The following is a 20041-nucleotide window of genomic DNA, read 5'->3' as shown; positions in this document are numbered from 1 at the left end:
TGGGACTGCTGAAAGAGTTTAGATTAGATTCTCTACAGTGTGGAAACAGGCCCTTCAGCCCAACAAATCCACACCGACCCTCCGAAGAGTAACTCACCCAGAACAGTTTCCCTCTGACTAATGCACCTAACACTATAGGCAATTTAGTATGGCCAATTCACCTGACCTGCACATCTTTGGATTGTGGGAGGAAACCGGAGCACCCGGACAAAACCATGCAGATACAGGAAGAATGTGCAAACTCCACACAGACAGTCGCCTGAGGCTGGAATCGAATCTGCGCCCCTGGCGCTGTGAGGCAGCAGTGCTAACCACTGAGCCACCATATCGCCCCAAGCAAAGATAAACATTCTGACAGCCTAAATATACTCATTGGATCTGCTCAAGAAATACTAACCCTACAGATTCCTGATTTTACTTCCTCAGTATTTCCAAAAGTCAACTAGAGGCAACTGTAGACACAGGCACCTTCCAGTGCACTTTACCCAGAGTCCTCATCGATGGTGATCAAGAGATTACAAAATTTATCCAAGCTTATTAGGAGTTGCACACTCACCTATTTTTGTTGTTTGTGAAGTAATCAAAGAGTTGCTGATAAAACATGTTCAAATCAGCAAGTTTTACAGTTTGCCTCACACTCTGCGGTACAGACATGAACATCTTCTCAGTGACTGGTTCAAACTCAACTGAAATGCAAATAACAGTTTACAGTTAATTAGAAACAGCTGATCAGAGTTTGAAATGCAGAGAATATAATGAATAACGAGATGAATTCACTGGATATGAAGCTAAAAAGGTCACAGTATCATACAAATGTTTAAAAACATTTCATGACCTGTTCTTTTACCCTGATTAACACATTTAAACCACAAGTGATAAGCAGTTACTCACTACTTTGTAGAATTAAACTTTCTTTTAAAATGAAAACAAGTTAACTTATTTTAGAAGTCTCAGCACACTGTCAGTGAACAAGCACAGATTTAACATTCACAGTGCTTCGTCCTGTGCCCTTGTACACATTAAAATTGTGCCATGGGATCTACTCACAAAGGAAATCCTTCTGATCTCTGGCTAACCTTTCTCCCACAACAAGACCAAACTGATCATTCAATCTGTGTGTGGGGAAACTTGCTATTCTTAAAAATAATCACTGATAGAGGAGATAAAGTATTTAACCTGTAGAGCTTGTTGAGTGAAGTTCAAACTAAAGTCTTATTTTACAATTGCCACAAAAATATTTTCAGCTGGTGCTGTGTCGAGATGCTGAATTAAAGTTGAATTATTTCACATTTCATGAGCAATACAGCAAACTTTACTAATTTATGGAGTCACAGATGCCAACTTACTCTCCAAATTTTAGTGTTGAGGCAACTGAAGTTAAAACTAGAAAGAAAGATGACCAACAAAACTCTTGTTGTCACCACCTATTTTTATTTCTGGTTTTTGCACTGTTATTTTCACACTAGACTGCCAATAATATCCAATATAGTTTGCCAGAACTCTCCTAGGCACTCAGTCTAGTCACATGCCATTCCGTGACATATTTCTGAACTGCAAGACTGGAGAACCAAAATCAGTTTTGGGTCCCCTTATTATGGGAATTAACAAGCCACTCTGACCAAGTAATTGTTGGCCAACATAAGATTTACAGGTCTCTGAACAGAATTATCTTTGGAGTAAAGAATTTTACTGGATAGGTGGTAGTCATCTGACCCATTGTGGCTGCACCCCAGCTGCCAAAAGAGCTACCCAGCTAGTTCCATTCTTTAGTCGTATCTTTGTAGCCCTCTAAATATGTTCCAAATTTGGAGTCCACAGCATAGAGAACAGAAAACCACTTCAGTTCTTTATTTGGAAAGGGATATACGGTGTTAGAAGCAGTTGCGAGAAGGTTCACTCAATCGATTCCTAGAATGATGGGATTATGCTATCAGAAAAAAGAAATTGGATACACTGGGTTGTACCCATTTGAGTTAAGAACGACGAGAGGTGACCATATTAAGATATATTAGCCCCTCAGGATCCTGGCAGATAGTGGAAAAATATTTCTCCTTGTAGGTGCACTAGAACTCTGGAAGACACTTTAGGATACCTTTTAAGATGAAGATGAGGGGATCTTTCTTCCCCCCCCAATAGGAATGTTAGTGGGTGGAATTCTCTTCTTCCAAAGTAGGGAAGGCTCGGTCATTGAATTGATGCAAGGCTAAGTTAAACAGAATTTTGACATCGGATTCTACAGTTGTGTGACAGATAGAAAAGTGGGGTTGCGACCATAATAAAATCATGGATGATCAAGTTGAGAGGCAATGGGAAGCTTACAGCGCCTAAATTTTATTTTTCAAGTCTTATGCTCCTATAAGTGCTGTTCACTGACTGCTCTATTAGATTTTGGGAGAATCAGTATCAGCTGTGATCTACACAAAATCAAGTCAGATTGGAAAGACAATGTTCAGAAAGCGTCTTTTCCTCAATTACATTTAGTCGTACACCAACCTTTCATCTGCTGTGGTTTTGGAGATTGCGTACAAGGTTCCTGTCAGGAAAAAAGTAAAAAGATCAGTTTTGTTAAAGGAGAAAGTAGAAATCAGAGCATATGAACTTAAGTCAGAGCTTTAAAACAAAAAGCAGACATATTTGGACAATGATCAAACTGCCATCGAAAAAGTGCAAACTAACTTTTGGATCCACTCAAGATTTAAAAAAGGAAAATTTACAGGTTATTACGTTTCATTTTAACAGTATTTTATTCAGAATTTCAGCTACTATAAATACATAAACCTATTTCCCCATTTTCACCTGACTATTCTTAGTTAAGTATTACAACTTAAATATTACAATAAGAGGCGTATATTAGTCTGGAAACAGTAAAATAGCATCATGCCATAAGAAACAAGAGTAGGCCATTCAGCCTTTTGAGCCTGCTCTGCCATTCAATAGAATCATACTGATCCAACATTCACCACATCCACTTTGCTTCTATTTCCCCGTAAGCCTTGATTCACCTACTGATCAAGAATCTAGCTCTCCCTGAAATATACACAAGGACTCCACCTCCACAGCTCTCTATGGCAAAGAGTTCCAAAGACACTCAACCCTTGAGAAAAGAACTTTCTCCTCATCTGCGTCTTAAATTGGGATCCCTTTATTCTGACATGAAACCCTCTGGTCCTAGACTCTCCCATAAAGGGAAATATTCTCTCAGCATGTATCCTGTCAAATCCCTTAAGAATCCTATATACTTGAATGAGATCGTCCCTCACTCTTCTTTACTCCAGTGAGTACAGTCCCAATTTGTTTAGCCTTTGGTCATAAGACAATCCCTGCATACCAGGGATCACCTTGGTGAAACTGCTCTGAACTGCCTTGAATGAAATATTATCTTTCCTTAGATGAGGGGACTAGCTCACAGTACTCCAGATGTGATTTCACCAACTCCTTGTACAGTTGCAGTAAGACTCCCCTACCCTTACACCTTGAAATAAGGGCCAATATTACATTAGCCTTCTTGATTACCTTCTGCACTTGCGTGCTGGCTTTGTGTTTCATGCACAAGTACCACCAAGTCCCTTTGTACTGAACTTTTTGCAGTTTTCCTCCATTTCAGTAATACCAATTCTCCTCATCCATCTATCAATTGGGTAGAAGAATGATAGAAGGAGCGTATAGCTTTGTTCAGGAATACTCACAATGACAGGCACTAATGTTAAAAACACTGACACTTTAATATTACAGACTGAGCTGATTACAGATACAATGTTAACTAGGCAGCTCCCAATCTAAGCCACACCAGATAAAGGGATAGTATTTTCCTGCTCAAGGGTGGGATGGAGGAGAAAAAGGGTCACAAAAGATTGCAAGCAGAACAAAAAAAAAATTCAAAGGCTGTTGATATTGGGAGTACTTATCAGGTTTCAAGAAACATACAAACATGAGATGGAAAGAAGCAGATATGGATTTGACAAAACAGAATAAAGTGCATGTAGTCCTCTTGGATAAAGCACAGTTCTGACTCAGCGAGTGCGTAATAAATTTAAATCACAACTATCATTACCACAAGACCCTCTGTCCACCCAACCTACTGCAAAAATAACAATCACCATTTTCAAGTGAATCAGACCAATAATTAATAGATTAGTTCATTTTGAGAATATTACTTGGAACAAGGTGACAACTGGACAAAATAAAAACATTCCAGTGAACAGAAATTAAAACACCTACAAGAACTACCATTTAAATAGTTTCCTTTCAAAAGGCCAATTTTAAATGTTTAATTTCAGACTTCTGAGGGTGCAGAAAGCCATTCAATTCATATCTGCGCCAAGTCCCTTAGCATTCTGACTTAGTACCAACACCTACCTATTCTCCATTACCCTGCACATTGCCTCTATTCAAATAATTATTTTCTGTTCTTTGAATACCTCAAATGAACAGGTTCCACCATATTTCCAGGCAGTCCACCCCGGTCTCTAATGACTCATTGAGGAAAGGATTTTACTTATTGGTATTTACTTTTTTTGCAAAACAAATTAAATGTGTTCCCTCTGGTTCTTGATCCTCTTACAAGTGGAAACATTTTCTCCACATTCACAGGTAATTTATCCAGAGCCCTTATGATTTTGAAAACTATTAGATCTCCTCTTAGCCTTCTCTTTCCAAGAGAAATAGTGCTAAATTCTCTAATCTGTCCTCATAACCTCTCTCAAGTCTGAAGCCATTCTGAAACTTCTTCTGCACTCTCTCCAACACGTTCACATCCTTACAAAGATGCATTGCTTGGAATGGCATACAGTACTTCAGCCAAGGCATAACTAGAGCTCTTTGTAAGTTCAAATTAGCCTCTCTGCTTTTGTACTCAATGCTACTATTAATGAAGCCTAGAATACTGTATGTTCTCTCTTCCTGTCTGGCACTTTTAGTGACTTACACACCTTGATAAGCAAGTCTTTTTGCTCCTGCACATTCTTTAGAATTGTAACCTTTACCTTCTATTGTTTTACATGTTCATTGCATCAAAACATATCAAGTCATTTTTCCACAGTGAACTTCATGTCAGCTACTTGCCCACTCCAACTTGTCAATGCTGCCAAGTTGTTTTCCTTTTGCTTGTAAGTCCACATACAACACAAATCATATACTGGGACAAGTGAATGCAATTTAGAAAGGCACAGTAGCAAAACACAACATACCTCACAAGGACCTGCTCCAGTCAAAACCTCAGATTTCAGAACCTTCTGCAAAGCCCACTGCTCATCATCAGTGGGTGGACAAGACTGGAGAACAAACATGATTAAATTAAAATCCCTTAATACACAAAAATTAGTTGGCTGTAATTGCACCATAAGCTAATGACAATACTACAGACTAATAACACGCAGCACATTAAAGACATTCGCACCCACAGCAAAATCTCACTAGCAACTGAGAACGCACTCTCAACATTAGCTTGCATAAGCCAACACACCAAGATTGAAAGAACACAAAATGCAGGAAGTGCACAGTGTCACCAGGCATATGTTTGGAGGGGGAGGAGTGATGCCGTTGTGATAACGTCACTAGAGTTGCAATCCAACAGCCAAAGCCGATGCTCTGAAACAAACGGCTCAAATTCCACCATGGCATCCAGTGGAATTTCCTTTTAATTAATAAATCTAGAATTGAAAGCTAGTCTCAATGATGGTGACCATGACAACTATCATCAATGGTCATAAAAACCCGTGTGGTTCAACTAATGCCCTTTCAGGAAGGAAATCTGTTTTATTCACCTGGTCTGCACAGTACATGACTCAGAGCCAAAGCACATTGGCTGACTTTTAACTGCCCTCTCTGAAATGCTGAATAAACTACTCAGTTCAAGGGAAATTAGTGATAGGCAACAAAATATTAGCCTTGCCAGTGATGGCCACATGCTATGGAAGAATGGAGGAAAGAAAACAACCTAAAAAGAGAAATATTTTATGCAGTCCTTTCAGGACGGATGACAGGATTTCTGTTTGGAACACTGATGAGGGATCACTCTCAAATGAAATGAACTCTGGTGAAACATTCTAGCATTTTAATTTTTTGGCTTCAGATTTCTTTCATTTATAGCTTTTGCATCACTTGCTCTCAAGTTTAAGAAGCAAAACCAAACATTTTAATATTCTTAGTGTCTGGAAAAAATCCTAACTAACCATTGTAAAGACATGAGAATCTGAGTAACACTGGTATTGTTGGGCTTTAGAGAGCTCAGTTCACTCACCCGCCTCAGCAGTTAGTGAATTAAATGTTTAAGAACTGCACTTAAATGTTTTAAAGTTGTCACTTTTAAGAATGACATCCCCACTGTAGAGCAATTGGATGGTTCCCAACCTTGCAGGGAACTGTGGAACAAATCTTCATCACAGGGCCTAATCAGAGGTGGGCAAAAGATAAAACTAAAGTGAAAAGGGGAGTCCAGCCAGGAAGATATAGGCCAAGATTCCTTCTCATAGCCTAAGGAAAGGATACTATTTAAAGGATTTCCACGTCCACCTTCTACAATACAGTAGCAAACAAAGGAAAGAGTAATAAGGAACAGACTTCAGCCAAGATTAGTTATCAGTTTTAAAGAACAAACATATCTCACTCCCTCTGGTGCTACGAAACCTTGGTTTCTGTCAACAAGCTCTTCATTTTTGCAACAGTAGGTGATTGGGACCTCACTGGACAGACAGAATCTTTACCAATGTAGCTTTATTGTACTTGAATACAGCAATGAGTTTATGGACACCATCCACTTAAAAACACCACATACAACTAATTAAAGTCAATGAATAATCCACAGAATAATACACTCTGCTTTCAGTACCACATAGCTTAGTTTTAATAAAAAGCAGCGAAGCCATTTTAAATCTCACTACACAAGGATCAAACTCAACTTACAAGACAGTTGTTAAATTAATTTACCTCGAGGTCACTCTGCTCTTGCAGTTTCTGCACTAACTGAAACGTGGTAGCAAGTTGCAAACGGATAAAATCCACAGCCTCTTTTTGTTCACTGGCAATCTGATCTGCCTCCAAAGATAACTCGCGATAACGAGATTTTATTACCCTCAGCTGCTCCAGCAGTTTTACTGGATTTTCCTAAAATGCATATAGAAAATATACTGAGAACAGTAGCGGACAGAAACAATTCAGGTCAATGTTGCATTGAATCAGCCAGGCCTGCAGTTAAGGGAAAGTGATGACTGCAGATGCTGGAGATCAGAGTAGAGTGTGATGCTGGAAAAGCAAAGCACAGCAGACCAGGCAGCAGCAGAGGAGTAAGAGAATCAATGTTGCAGTAAGAGCCTTTCATCAAGAAGGCCTGCAGTAAGTCGACTATCAGTGATATATTTATGTATAATTCATCTAACAACCAAGATAATTCAATAATACAGCAAACAGAGAGAAAAAAAATAACAAAGTCATGCACAGTCATAAATAAATGTTAACCATAAAGGGGTTATGGTCCAAGTAATTAATGATGTAAATTGTTGCCACAGGGTTTCCTCCAACATGAAGGACTTTCCATTGATATTCCTCACCTTAGAAAATTCTCACTGGATATCACAACTGACAAGGCAGCAAAAAAAAAACTGCCTTTGAATTTGCTGACAAGTCAAAAAAAAACACGCTAGTTAAATATTTTCAAAATCGTGGAGAGCAGCTACAAATTGCACAACTAGAGCTAGTCTCAAGGACATTTTATAATTAACAGCTTCTTGCCACATTCATTTTAGAGAAGAATCTTCTACTTTTACATCAGGCTGTTGTGTAATTTGTTTAAAAATGCATATGTAACTGACATTTATTGAGTAGCCATCAGTGCATCAGTTGGTCACTTGTCTCTTGAACTGACCCATATGAACTAGTATGTAAAAGTAATCTGAATGGATTAGGATAAATCAAATTCAAGGATATCCAAAAATTTACCAACAAATACCAGGACTCCAACTAGCAATAAATGGTTACATGGATGTAGGTTGACTCGCTGAGCTGGAAGGTTCATTTTCAGACATTTTGTCACCCTACTAGGTAACATCTTCAGTAAGCCTTCAGATAAAGCACTGCTGACGATTCCTGCTTTTTATTTATAGATTTGGGTTTCCTTGGGTTGGTGATGTCATTTCCTGTTCTTTTTCTCAGGAGGCAGGAAATGGGGTTCACGTCAATGTGCTTGTTGATAAGAGTTCCGGTTAGAATGCCATATTTCTAGGAATTCTCATGCATATCCTTAGTTTGGCTTGTCCTAGGATGGATGTGTTGTCCCAGTCAAAGTGGTGTCCTTCCCCATCTGCACGTGAGGACACTAGTGATAGTGGGCCATGTCTTTTTGTGGCTATTTGATGTTCATGTATCCTGGTGGCTAGCTTTCTGCCTGTTTGTCCAATGTAGTGTTTGTTACAGTTCTTGCAAAGTATTTTGTAAATGACATCAGTTTTGGTTATTGTTAGTACACGGTCTTACAAGTTCATTAGCTGCTGTTTTAGTGTGTTGGTGGTTTGTGGGCTACTATGATGCCAAGGGGTCTGAGTAGTCTGGCAGTCATTTCCAAGATATCTTGACATGGGGAGAGCTAGGGTTTCTGGACGCATTTTGTCTGCTTGAATATGTTGTATAGGTGATTTTCCTCTGCTCTGCATAGTTCCTCTGTGCTACAGTGTGTGGTGGCTTGTTGAAATAAGGTTATGATGCAACTTTGTTTGTGGATGTTGGGATGATGCTTCTGTAGTTCAATATTTGGTCCGTCTGTGTCATTGTCCCGTAGACGCTGGTTTGAAGTTCTCCGTTGACTGTTTGCTCTACTATGTCATCTAGGAATGGCAGTTTGTTGTTATTTTCCTTTCTTTAGTAATGACAAAGGTGTCATCCATATAGTGGATCCAAAGTTTGGGTTGGATGTTTGGCTGAGCTGTTTGTTCGAGTCTCTGCATTACTGTCTCTGCTAAGAACCCTGATATCAGAGATCCCATGGGTGTTCCCGTTGGGTTTGTCTGCAGGTTTTGTTGTTGAAGGTGAATTGGATGGTAAGGCACAGGTCCACTAGCTTGGTGATACTGTCCTTGTTGATGAGGTTGGTGGTGTTTGATGTGTGTGTCTTTGGGTCTTCTAATAGTGTAGTGTTTCCTTGGCCAGGTTGATGTTGATTGATGTGAACAGGGCTGTTACGTCAAAGGAGACCATTACTTCATCCTCTTCTTAGAGTCGCTGATGGTCTTCAGGAATTCTTGTGTGGAGTGGATGGAGTGGCATGAGTCTTCTACTAAGTGTTTTAATCTTTGGTGTAACTCTTCTCTCACTTGTATCCTTACATACAAATAAGGAAGAACACCACTTCGACTGAGACAACGCATCCATCCTAGGACAAGCCAAACCGAGAATTCCTAGAAGCATGGTATTCTAACCAAAACTCTATGACCAAACGCATTGACTTGGATGCCATTTACCACCCCCTGAGAAAAAGAACAGGAAATGATACCAACAACCCAAAGAAACCCAAACATATAAATAGAAAGCAGGAATCATCAGTAGTGCTTCATCTGGAGGCTCGCTGAAGATGTTACCTCATATGGTGACAAGATGTCCAAAAATGAACCTTGCAGCTCAGCGAGCAAACCTACATCCAGAACCTCAACCTGAGGTACAAATCTTCTCAAAACTCACTAAATGGTTACATGTTGGGAGTGGCGATTGAAACCAATTTGTTTAATAATCTCAGTGACAGACATGATAAAGATTCGCAGAAATAAAAGTCTACAAAGTATAGTCAAATGCACCCCTTACCTTACCCCCCCCCCCAATAGGCCCTCTCAAATTAAATGTCCTAATCAGACAATAAACACACTGTCGTGCAAGGGCTTTAGGAGCCTGGAGGAACTTTGTGAAGAAGTTCCCGGGGTGTGAATGGCACCACATATGCAGAGTAGAAAGAAAATAGAGCATGGAGCAGAACAACTAACATTAAGTGGTAGAAGTTGCAGAAAAGTCTTTCAACACTAACTGTAAAGGTAGAGCCTGGTACATCTCAATACTGTACTCTTAATATGTAATAAAGCACTATAAATTAGCCAAAGCCTGAAGACAGTTCTTGACTTTGCCATCTCCTCAACCAACATGTCTTGAACCCAAACTCAAGAATGTGGGCATAAAACGACACAACAAAAGATGTACCTGTGCTGGTGCGTTGCGAGGAAGATTTTTCACTATTTCAAACTCTAGCTTGTGCTCGATATAATCCAAGTCAGACTCAGCCTTCTGGAACTAAAGTAAGGAAAGTAAATCACTTAAAAAGAACAAGTTAAAAATCTGCTTCTTGGGTGGACTACTCTTACCATCAAGCAACCATATCAGTGCTCATTATCTCCATCATCATTCCCTCTAGGAATTCTAACACTGGACCAGCAAGAGCTTAGTCACAAGTGATCTTCCACAGCAGTAAGAGTCAATCCTTGAATTCCTTGGACATACAGTAGAATGGGAAGAGGGCCATATAGCACCGCTTAAAGCACAAATTTCAAAACCATGTTATAGATGGCCCCCAAGTTTATTTATACATATATTTATCGAGTAGCCATCAGAGTATATCAAACAGTAACTTGTCTCTTGAACTGACCCACTCACGAATGGATTAGGATAAATCCAACTCAACAAACACCAAAACTTATTGTACTAATGGAGACCCGGTGCAGTGATGGTGGGAAGTGTCAGTTTAAAACTTACCCATCCACCCAAAATCTGAGGCACATCTTACCAAGTAGCCATTGTGGTCCTTTGCACAGTCTGCTCTCATTTATCGGAATAGCTAGCACTCTAAAAATGAAAATTCAAAGACACACTGATCCATGCAAGGATTCCAAGCTTCTCAATGAAGGACCACTTTCCAAGAGGACTAAATCAGTAATCACAGGACCCCACAATGTCCTATTTAAAATACATTACTGTACATATGAAATTTGAAAGTCCGGCACATAGATTGCATTTTAATAACATTTTCATGAAAGCAAGTATCAGCATGATGGCTGTGTACAAGTTTAAGACACCTCCCTTTTCCATACAAGGCTAAACTCACCACCAACCTTGAGTAACCGTGATGGACCTGGTCACGTTGCTGTAGTGCCTTACTTCAGAAGGAGAAGCAGTCAGGTCAGACTGCACTGCACATGTAGTGACCACTTACTTGCTTATTTTTGCACAGCTGCCCCATGCATGTCTTTTACAGATCCCAGAAATCAGTGAGCCCCAGATAGAGAGTGACCACTTTGGGGAACTATGAAAAGTAATCTTGAAAAAGTGAAACAGGATTTTCCTTCTTCTAAATGTCAAATGAAAAACAGACTAAGGGTGGGGAGGGGTAGATAAATAAGAAGCCACGGCTCAGTTTAAAACAAATTTTTTTTTTAAAAAAGTGTTAAAAATTTACTGTTGGTACAGCAATCACATTTTAAAACAAAAAGTAAAAACTGCAGCCGTTAACAAACCAGTCTGAAGTTACAGAATCTGGCACAATTATTATCCAAGGTGCAGTTGATTTGGGAGTCAGGAGTAAAACTTGTTGATTCCTGGCAACTACACACTTCTGCTGTGTTGGAATCTTAGAAGGTAAACAGTCTTGAAGGAATTCATAGAAGCAGGAGACATTTGGTTATTCTGCCAGCTGTTTCACAAGAGACAAGTCGAGATGCCCTTAGGAAAACAATCAAAACTCACTGTGCTCAAAACACCTGGTTTTTGGTTTGAAACTCTGTTCCCAGGTGTGGAATTCAATACATTCCCTCAGGCAACACAATAACAAGTACATAGCATTTTACCTGCATCAAATTTGTTACTTCAACAAAGTAACATACTTCAATTCTGGAGCATCCTTTTTCCCAATGGCTTAGCAAGTCAGTCATGTATATGACATTAATTTAATCCCCAGTTTGTGTCCAGTTTGCTGGTTTTAGGCATTAAGAGGTTCAAGTTATATTTAGTCAGAGTAAGGAACACTGTTCCTTCACTATATAGAGACTATTTTCTGCAAGCGGGAGGAAAAACCCTCACTTAAGTAGTGCCCAACACAGTTTCACAGGACTGTCCAAACTGCAGTACTATTGTAATGTGGAAAACAGTGGAACCTATTGATACACAGCAGAATCACCTCAATTCACCCGAAAGTCCGGTTGGTGAGGATATTATTCATTAAGTGGGACAGAATCTACTCAAAGTTTTTGGAATGATTTTAAAAAAAAAACCTTCTGTACCTGCTCATCAAGAAAAGAAATTGCTATTCAATGAGCCACAAAAGTACAATATTTCAGTAAGATTTCTTTCTGCTTGCACACATTACCAATTGATTATTCATTAAAGAGTACAGTTTCCCTTTAGACAGGATATAAAAGAACTTTCTAAAAATGAAAGTGCTTAGAAAAGACTGGCCACACTAGGTAAAGGACCATTTTCCATTTACAAAACTAAATTATTATAAGACGTTGTGAAATTTTAAATGGTAAAAGGACTTACAGTCCTGAAGACAGATGTACAGTTTGTAACGTTCACTTCACATTACTAGTTTATAAAAAGTGAATAGCATTCCAGAATGGTTCTTAGACCAGAGATTTCCACAATTTTCTTTATATTTTGAATTCCTAAACAAAAATCCAGTCATACCAAAAAGAAAGGCATGATAGGGAATACTTTGTAATTAAAACTGCAGCCTCTTCAGCAAGTGCTCAGGGCATTCCAATGAAGGAATTCAAGGATGAAATTAAAACCATCCTCTCCTTACAATGGAGATTTCTCTCCCTTCCAGACAAAAATAGGACACAATGGAATGCATTTGTCCAAACCATCTACCAGGAAGCTGTGGGTTATGGGGTAATGTAGGTTAATTTTGAGCAGAATTTTGTATGTTCATAGCAGTAACCTTTGTTCTGGCGATGCTAGACTTTTCTGTCCAAGCACTGACCTTTTTACTGCCTCAGGGTTATGTGCCTGCAATTTGAGATACTTTTTCTTACAATTCTTGCAATCATCAGCAAGCAGTGAATTTTGAACTGGGCCCAGTTTTACAAACATTTGTCGTATTGAACAAGGTACAAGAAAATAACATCCATACTTGAAGCAGATAAGTGTCTGTATTAGCTCAGTTATAGCAGCTTATAAGATTCCACAATCTTCTGCTTCAAAACATGTCATATAATCTACTAACATCTTAATGCAATTCTGGTTGGCTTCTATACTGCCAAGAGACACCAACGTTAGGATAACAGTTAACCAGAGACACAGTCTATCTGCCAAGATGTAAATAAAAGACCCCATGGCATTATTTGAACATCCAAGGAACTTTTCCAAACAGTCTACCTGGATTACCTGAAGTATGTCTAGTCATTCATTTATATCATTGTTATTTGTGGAATCGCAGAAAAATGGCTGCCATGTTTGCCTTCAAAACAGTGACTGCTCAACCAACCCTGATCACATACTTAGGTCCTACAGTGAGTCTTGAAATCTCAACCTTCTGACTCCAAGGAGAGAGAACAACCAACCAATGTGAAACTTGTACCTGCTTCCTTAATGCAAACAGCATTCCTTCCTCACTCCATTTGTCAAAGAAGTGGAGTTACCAATGCCAGAAAATGTTTCACTGGTTGCAAAGTGTTTTGGGACATTCTGAGAATGGGAAAGGCTCTATGCTGTGGAACAAAATAAAAAACTGGAGAGAAAAACAAAAGATAAATTAGACTGCCAGCAGTGGAGCAATAGAAATGTGGTGACTGCACTATACTCCTAGATTTAGAATGTGAAGCAGACCTTTGAAAAGACATTGCCGTGAGATAGCTTTGGCAAAGAGAATTAAGGAGAATCCAAAGGTTTTTTTTACAAATATATTAAGGACAAAAGGGTAACTAGGGAGAGAATAGGGCCCCTCAAAGACCAGCATGGCGGCCTTTGTGTGGAGCTACAAAAAAATGGGGGAGGTACTACATGAATATTTTGTATCAGTATTTACTGTGGAAAAGGATATGGAAGATATAGACTGTAGGGAAGTAGATGGTGACATCTTGCAAAATGTCCAAATTACAGAGGAGGAAGTGCTGGATGCCTTGAAACATGTAAAGGTGGATCAATCCCCAGAACCTGATCAGGTGTACCCGAGAACTCTGTGGGAATCTAGAGAAGTGATTGCTAGGCCTCTTGCTGAGATATTTGTATCATTGATAGTCACAGGTGAGGTGCCAGAAGACTGGAGGTTGGCAAACATGGTGCCACTGTTTAAAAAGGGTGGTAAAGATAAGCCAGGGAACTATAGGCCAGTGAGCCTGACCTCGGTGGTGGGCAAGTTGTTGGAGGGAATCCTGAGGGACAGGATGTACATGTATTTGGAAAGGCAAGGACTGATTTGGGATAGTCAACATGGCTTTATGCATGGGAAATCATGCCACACAAACTTGATTGAGTTTTTTGAAGTACAAAGAAGATTGATGAGGGAAGAGCAATTGGTGTGATCTATATGGACTTCAGTCAGGCGTCCAACAAGGTTCCCCATGGGAGACTGATTAGCAAGGTTAGATCTCATGGAATACAGGGAGAACTAGCCATTTGGATACAGAATTGGCTCAAAAGTAGAAGATAGAGGGTGGTGGTGGAGGGTTGTTTTTCAGACTGGAGGCCTGTGACCAGTGGAGTGCCACAAGGATTGGTGCTGGGCCCTCTACTTTGTCATTTACATAAATGATTTAGATGCGGGCATAAGAGGTACAGTTAGTAAGTTTGCAGATGACACCAAAATTGGAGGTGTAGTGGACAGCGAAGAGGGTTACCTCAGATTACAACAGGATCTGGACCAGATGGGTCAATGGGCTGAGAAGTGGCAGGTGGAGTTTAATTCAGATAAATGCGAGGTGCTGCATTTTGGGAAAGCAAATCTTATCAGGACTTATACACTTAAAAGGTCAAGGGAGTGTTGCTGAACAAAGAGGCTTTGGAGTGTAGGTTCATAGCTCCTTGAAAGTGGAGTGGTAGGTAGATAGGATAGTGAAGGCGGCATTTGGTATGTTTTCCTTTATTGGTCAGAGTATTGAATACAGGAGTTGGGAGGTCATGTTGCGGCTGTACAGGACATTGGTTAGGCCACTGGTGGAATATTGCGTGCAATTCTGGTCTCTTTCCTATCGGAAAGATGTTGTGAAACTTGAAAGGGTTCAGAAAAGATTTACAAGGATGTTGCCAGGGTTGGAGGATCTGAGCTACAGGGAGAGGCTGAACAGGCTGGGGCTGTTTTCCCTGGAGTGTTAAAGGCTGAGGAGTGACCTTATAGAGGTTCACAAAATTATGAGGGGCATGGATCGGATAAATAGACATAGACTTTTCTCTGGGGTCGGGGAGTCCAGAACTAGAGGGCATAGGTTTAGGGAGAGAGGGGAAAGATATAAAAGAGACCTAAGGGGCAACGTTTTCACACAGAAGTTGGTACGTGTATGGAATGAGCTGCCAGAGGATGTGGTGGAGGCTGGTACAATTACAACATTTAAGAGGCAATTAGATGGGTATATGAATAGGAAGGGTTTGGAGGGATATGGGCCGGATGCTGGCAGGTGGGACTAGATTGGGTTGGGATATCTGGTCAGCATGGACGGGTTGGACCGAATGGTCTGTTTCCATGCTGTACATCTCTGTGACTCTATATTTCAGATGGCTTGCTGACCTACTAGTTGATGTAACCATCACCTCTTTCTTGAGGAACAGTGTCTGTAACTGACAAATTTATCTAATACCACAAAGTGTCTCCAAAAATTTAAGACAAGAAGAGGAACTTTAAGAAATTAGATCAGTGGCATGCCTCACAAATGCCCATGATTAACAACCACTAATTTCAAATATTTCCACTTTCAAACAAATTAATTTAAAAGGTTCCAAAATTTACTTCTCCACTATACTGCATTGTGCACAGATAGGAAACGTCATGTTTTTTTTGCAGTCACCAAATCAATTGTGCTGTTCTTCTTAGGTCTGCACAATGCACACTATAAATTACTCAGGTGACATTGCTATTCAAAAAACGTAGTTTGTGCCTTTAGAAAACCAAATGTTTCCTTACTTTGGGATGCTGTAATTTATTATTTGTAATCGAAAACCTCTTAAAATAATACAAGGAAATAATGTTACCAAAGAAAAACAACTAGTTTATCTCACCCACATATATTCATTGCACTCTTTTTCTTTAGTAGCATGAAACCACAAAGTTATTAATAGCAACTATCAGAATAACATCTTCCTGGTTTTTAAAATCAATATAGAAGACACTGCCTCGCTCCCCAATAGCATTTCATTATTTTTGAAATAAAAATACCATTACATAGCTTACTCCCACAAGCGTTTGACCTTGCAAATCGAGTCCACTTACATTCCTTCTCCTTATTATCTCCAATGAACCAATGGGCAAGTTTGTGCCACATGAGTGTAATAACACAATATTAGATATATATTGGGCAGCATTTGCTTCTGGACTGTATGTTCTTTTAAAGAAAGAGAGAGAAATCTAATAATAATATGCTGTGCTTCTATTCTCCAATGGATCTGTTCAAGCTCTAGCTAAAAGACATATACTATACCATCAGCACCCCCAAAGTTTTCTGCTTCGAGATCCACTTCCAATGAAGAACATTCACTTTGCAATACTAGGTGACACTCCTACATTTCTTTCACCAAGACTGCGACTAATTCAATCTTAAATGTAGGACTTATTATCTGCCCATTCCAGGGTATATTGAAAATTCATCAATACAAATACTTATATTGATGACTTGGCTCTCTGGGAGCACACTCTCCTCCAAACTAGTCATACGTTCAAGCCCTATTCCAGAGTTTTGGTACATAATCTAATCTTACACTTTGGGACTAGTGAGGGAAGCTGAAGTGCTGAAATGCCATCTTTCAGATTAGATGCGCAGAACAGATCCTACAGCACACGAGAAAGGAGTTTGCAATAGGTTTGCCGCAAACACTATTATCAGAACAGATTATCCGGGCATAGTCTCATTGCTGTTGGCAAAAGCTTGGTGTGTGTAAATTTTTGCTGCTGTAATACATGACAACAGTGACTACATATCAAAAGTGCTTAATTCAGAGGAAAGTGCCTTGAGACATCTTGAGGTTTGAAGGGCGCTCTCATTTCCAGGTTTGTGACAGCTAACAATGTAAAAAAATTGAATTGTCGATTCACCACCAGGAGGCTCCAATATACAATTTGCAATGCTTGCTGAGGCAGCTAATTACAGCAGTACTTGTAGAAAGACATTAAAGTCTTCAACAGTTAAAAGATTTCTACAGAAGAGCATCTATACGCTACCAAATAAAACAAACTGCACTGGACTAGCATGTGAATTTTGAAGGATAAGTCACCAAAAACCTAGGCTGGGCTCATATGTAGAACTTAGTGAAGTTACTTTGGCACAGCTCCCATCTTTAACATTGTGGGAAGTTTTTAAGTGGACCTTAGCCATTACAGGATCATTACGGATTAGCTAGATCCTGTCATTGGCAAAGTTATTGCAGCCAAATTACAACACCTACATAGCTTAATCTAATTTATGGTTCGCTCAAAACATCAAAACCATACATCTTCAGAATATTGCTGAAAAATGTGTTGCTGAAAAAGCGCAGCAGGACAGGCAGCATCCAAGGAGCAGGAGAAATCGACTTTTAGGGCATAAACCCTTCTTCAGGAATCTTCAGATTGAACTATTAGCAGGGTTGGAGCCAATTGCATTTACAGTCATAGAGTCAGAGATGTACAGCATGGAAACAGACCCTTTGGCCCAACCTGTCCATACCAACCAGATATCCCAACCCAACCTAGTCCCACTTGCAAGCACCCGGCCCATATCCCTCCAAACCCTTCCTATTCATATACCCAACCAATGCCTCTTAAATTTAGTGTTGCACTGCAACTTAGTGTTGCACATCTTCTCCCATTTCTTTCACCATTAGAAAAATATAAACACTTGTTTCACAACTTTGTTGATGTGAACATTAAAGCTTAGCGATGGGCGTAGGCCAGGCTGCAATTCTCAAACACTGAAACCCTATAAGCAATATTGCACTACTCACAGCTATCTACAAAGCAGAGGCAATATCGATAGGGTCCCAGTACTTGAGCATCGACAAAAAAAACTGTTACTTCTTAAAAATACATCCTAACTGGAACTTTTGTTTGAAAAGAAAAGGGTGCTTGTGCACCACAGATAAGTCTAAAGAAGTCTATGCTTCAGGATTATATTGCAACCCATCAATCTGACTGACAACATGACATGTTGTATATTATAAATGTACCCTTTCTATTTAAAAGAAGGCAGAAGTTTTCTTACTGTCACAAATAGAGAGCATAAATTTGCTTATGATAATGAAAAATCATTAGTGTTTATATGGAATACGTAAATGTAATTCAATCATTTTAGAACGTAGCCCAATCAGGAAAACTTTGACAACTTAATGAAAAGCCACAAACAGAACAAAATTCAGGGTGTTCTTGGCATACGTCAATGTACCAATCAATATTTGTTAAAAATATACCCATGAACCAAAACACATTAACAGGAATATGCATCTACAACATTTAGGGTTATGTTATAATTTCAGTACAAAGCGGATTGATGGATGATGACAACAAAAATAACAAGGCACTAATTGGGTACTGTAAAAAACGAGGAGGAAAAAGTGAGGTCTGCAGATGCTGGAGATCAGAGCTGAAAATGTGTTGCTGGAAAAAGCGCAGCAGGTCAGGCAGTATCCAAGGAACAGGAAATTCGACGTTTCGGGCATAAGCCCTTCACCACTTTCCTGATGAAGGGCGTATGCCCGAAATGTCGAATTTCCTGTTCCTTGGATGCTGCCTGACCTACTGTAAAAAAACTAGCCAAAATGAAACTTTACCCCAAGTTAAAGCCTTGAAACACTCAAAATGGATAACTAGCTAGAATGACAAAGTAATTTGTCTCCCAATATAAGCCTCCTTTACCTGGAGAGTTCAAGAAAAGCAGAACTGCAGTCAGTGCTAGGATATTAAATGCATTTTGCAGGGTTAAATTATTTTAGTTAAGCAAGCAATTAATTTCTTTTTAACATTTAGGTCTGGAAAACTTCTGCAAAAACAGCTATATGACATAAGTCAAAAGGTAAGTCACAGAGTAATGGTTTTAGGCCATTTTTCCAGCACTGGCTAATGTAAACTTAGGCTAATAAACGCAAGTATGCTTTGAGGTAAAATGCTTTTTAAAATGGTTTCATTTAGTAACTTAAGTATTAGTAGATCTTTTGGACAGTAAATGAGGCTGGTATGGTCTTTTGAAACTAACATTGGTGAAATGGTTTCAAGTTTCAACAGTAATTGAATACCACATTGTCATTGTAGTTAAAGAGTATAGATAGGTTTCAAAATATTTGGGACATTAAGCACTAGTGGTAGCACTATATTCTCTGAACAGGTGTACAAATTACTCAACCAAAGCTGTGTGCTGGTCAAGATTTATGAAGTTAGTAAACTTTCATAAAAGGGATATGATCAATATTTCAAGGAACAAATGAGGAGGTAGTACGAAGAAATATCAGAGAACTGACCAGTCTTTTAAGAAAACCGATTAGGAATTGAGCATGTACTGTTTATCCAGTTTGATTTCAGAATGCTCCTGTTCAAGCACAGGGAATGGGGGCAGATAGCAAGGGCTAACAAGTGGAGACTCAGTGATTTGAAGCATAGTAAGACTAAGCAGAAAAACAACCTCAACCCACTTGGGCCACACCCAGTCAGCCAATAAATGAACATTCCGTAAGTGCATCATCTGATTAAAAAAACTTCATTGAACACCATTACTTTCACACTTTTTATGATAAATTTAACAAATTCTGTGAAACTTGTGAAAATATTCTTGCAACTAATCAGAACTAGATTTAAATTGGCTCTCTCAACTCGGTCTAATAATTGTAACTGACTTAAATATTCAAAGTAAAGCTAAAGTGAACATCAAAATCTTACAACTCGACAGCTCAGTTTAAGATTCTCAAGCAG

The 20041-nt window shown here is 39.2% G+C and overlaps 1 protein-coding gene across 1 annotated transcript in view; it reads right to left on the bottom strand.

The window, feature by feature from the left end:
* The window catches only part of ska2 (spindle and kinetochore associated complex subunit 2), a 48843-nt gene that overhangs the window by 13105 nt on the left and 15697 nt on the right, over positions 1-20041 (bottom strand). Inside the window, exons 2-6 of the mRNA XM_060848414.1 lie at positions 10171-10260; positions 6925-7101; positions 5187-5270; positions 2494-2533; positions 557-686 (exon numbers count right to left, since the gene is read on the bottom strand). Of these exons, the coding sequence (XP_060704397.1) occupies positions 557-686; positions 2494-2533; positions 5187-5270; positions 6925-7101; positions 10171-10260 (521 nt within the window). The remainder of the gene's footprint in view (positions 1-556; positions 687-2493; positions 2534-5186; positions 5271-6924; positions 7102-10170; positions 10261-20041) is intronic.

The sequence above is a fragment of the Hemiscyllium ocellatum genome, chromosome 31 (assembly GCF_020745735.1).
Source record: "Hemiscyllium ocellatum isolate sHemOce1 chromosome 31, sHemOce1.pat.X.cur, whole genome shotgun sequence".
NCBI lineage: Eukaryota > Metazoa > Chordata > Chondrichthyes > Orectolobiformes > Hemiscylliidae > Hemiscyllium > Hemiscyllium ocellatum.
Note: the sequence above shows the minus strand (reverse complement) of the source record. Positions and strands in the feature narration are given on the sequence as shown.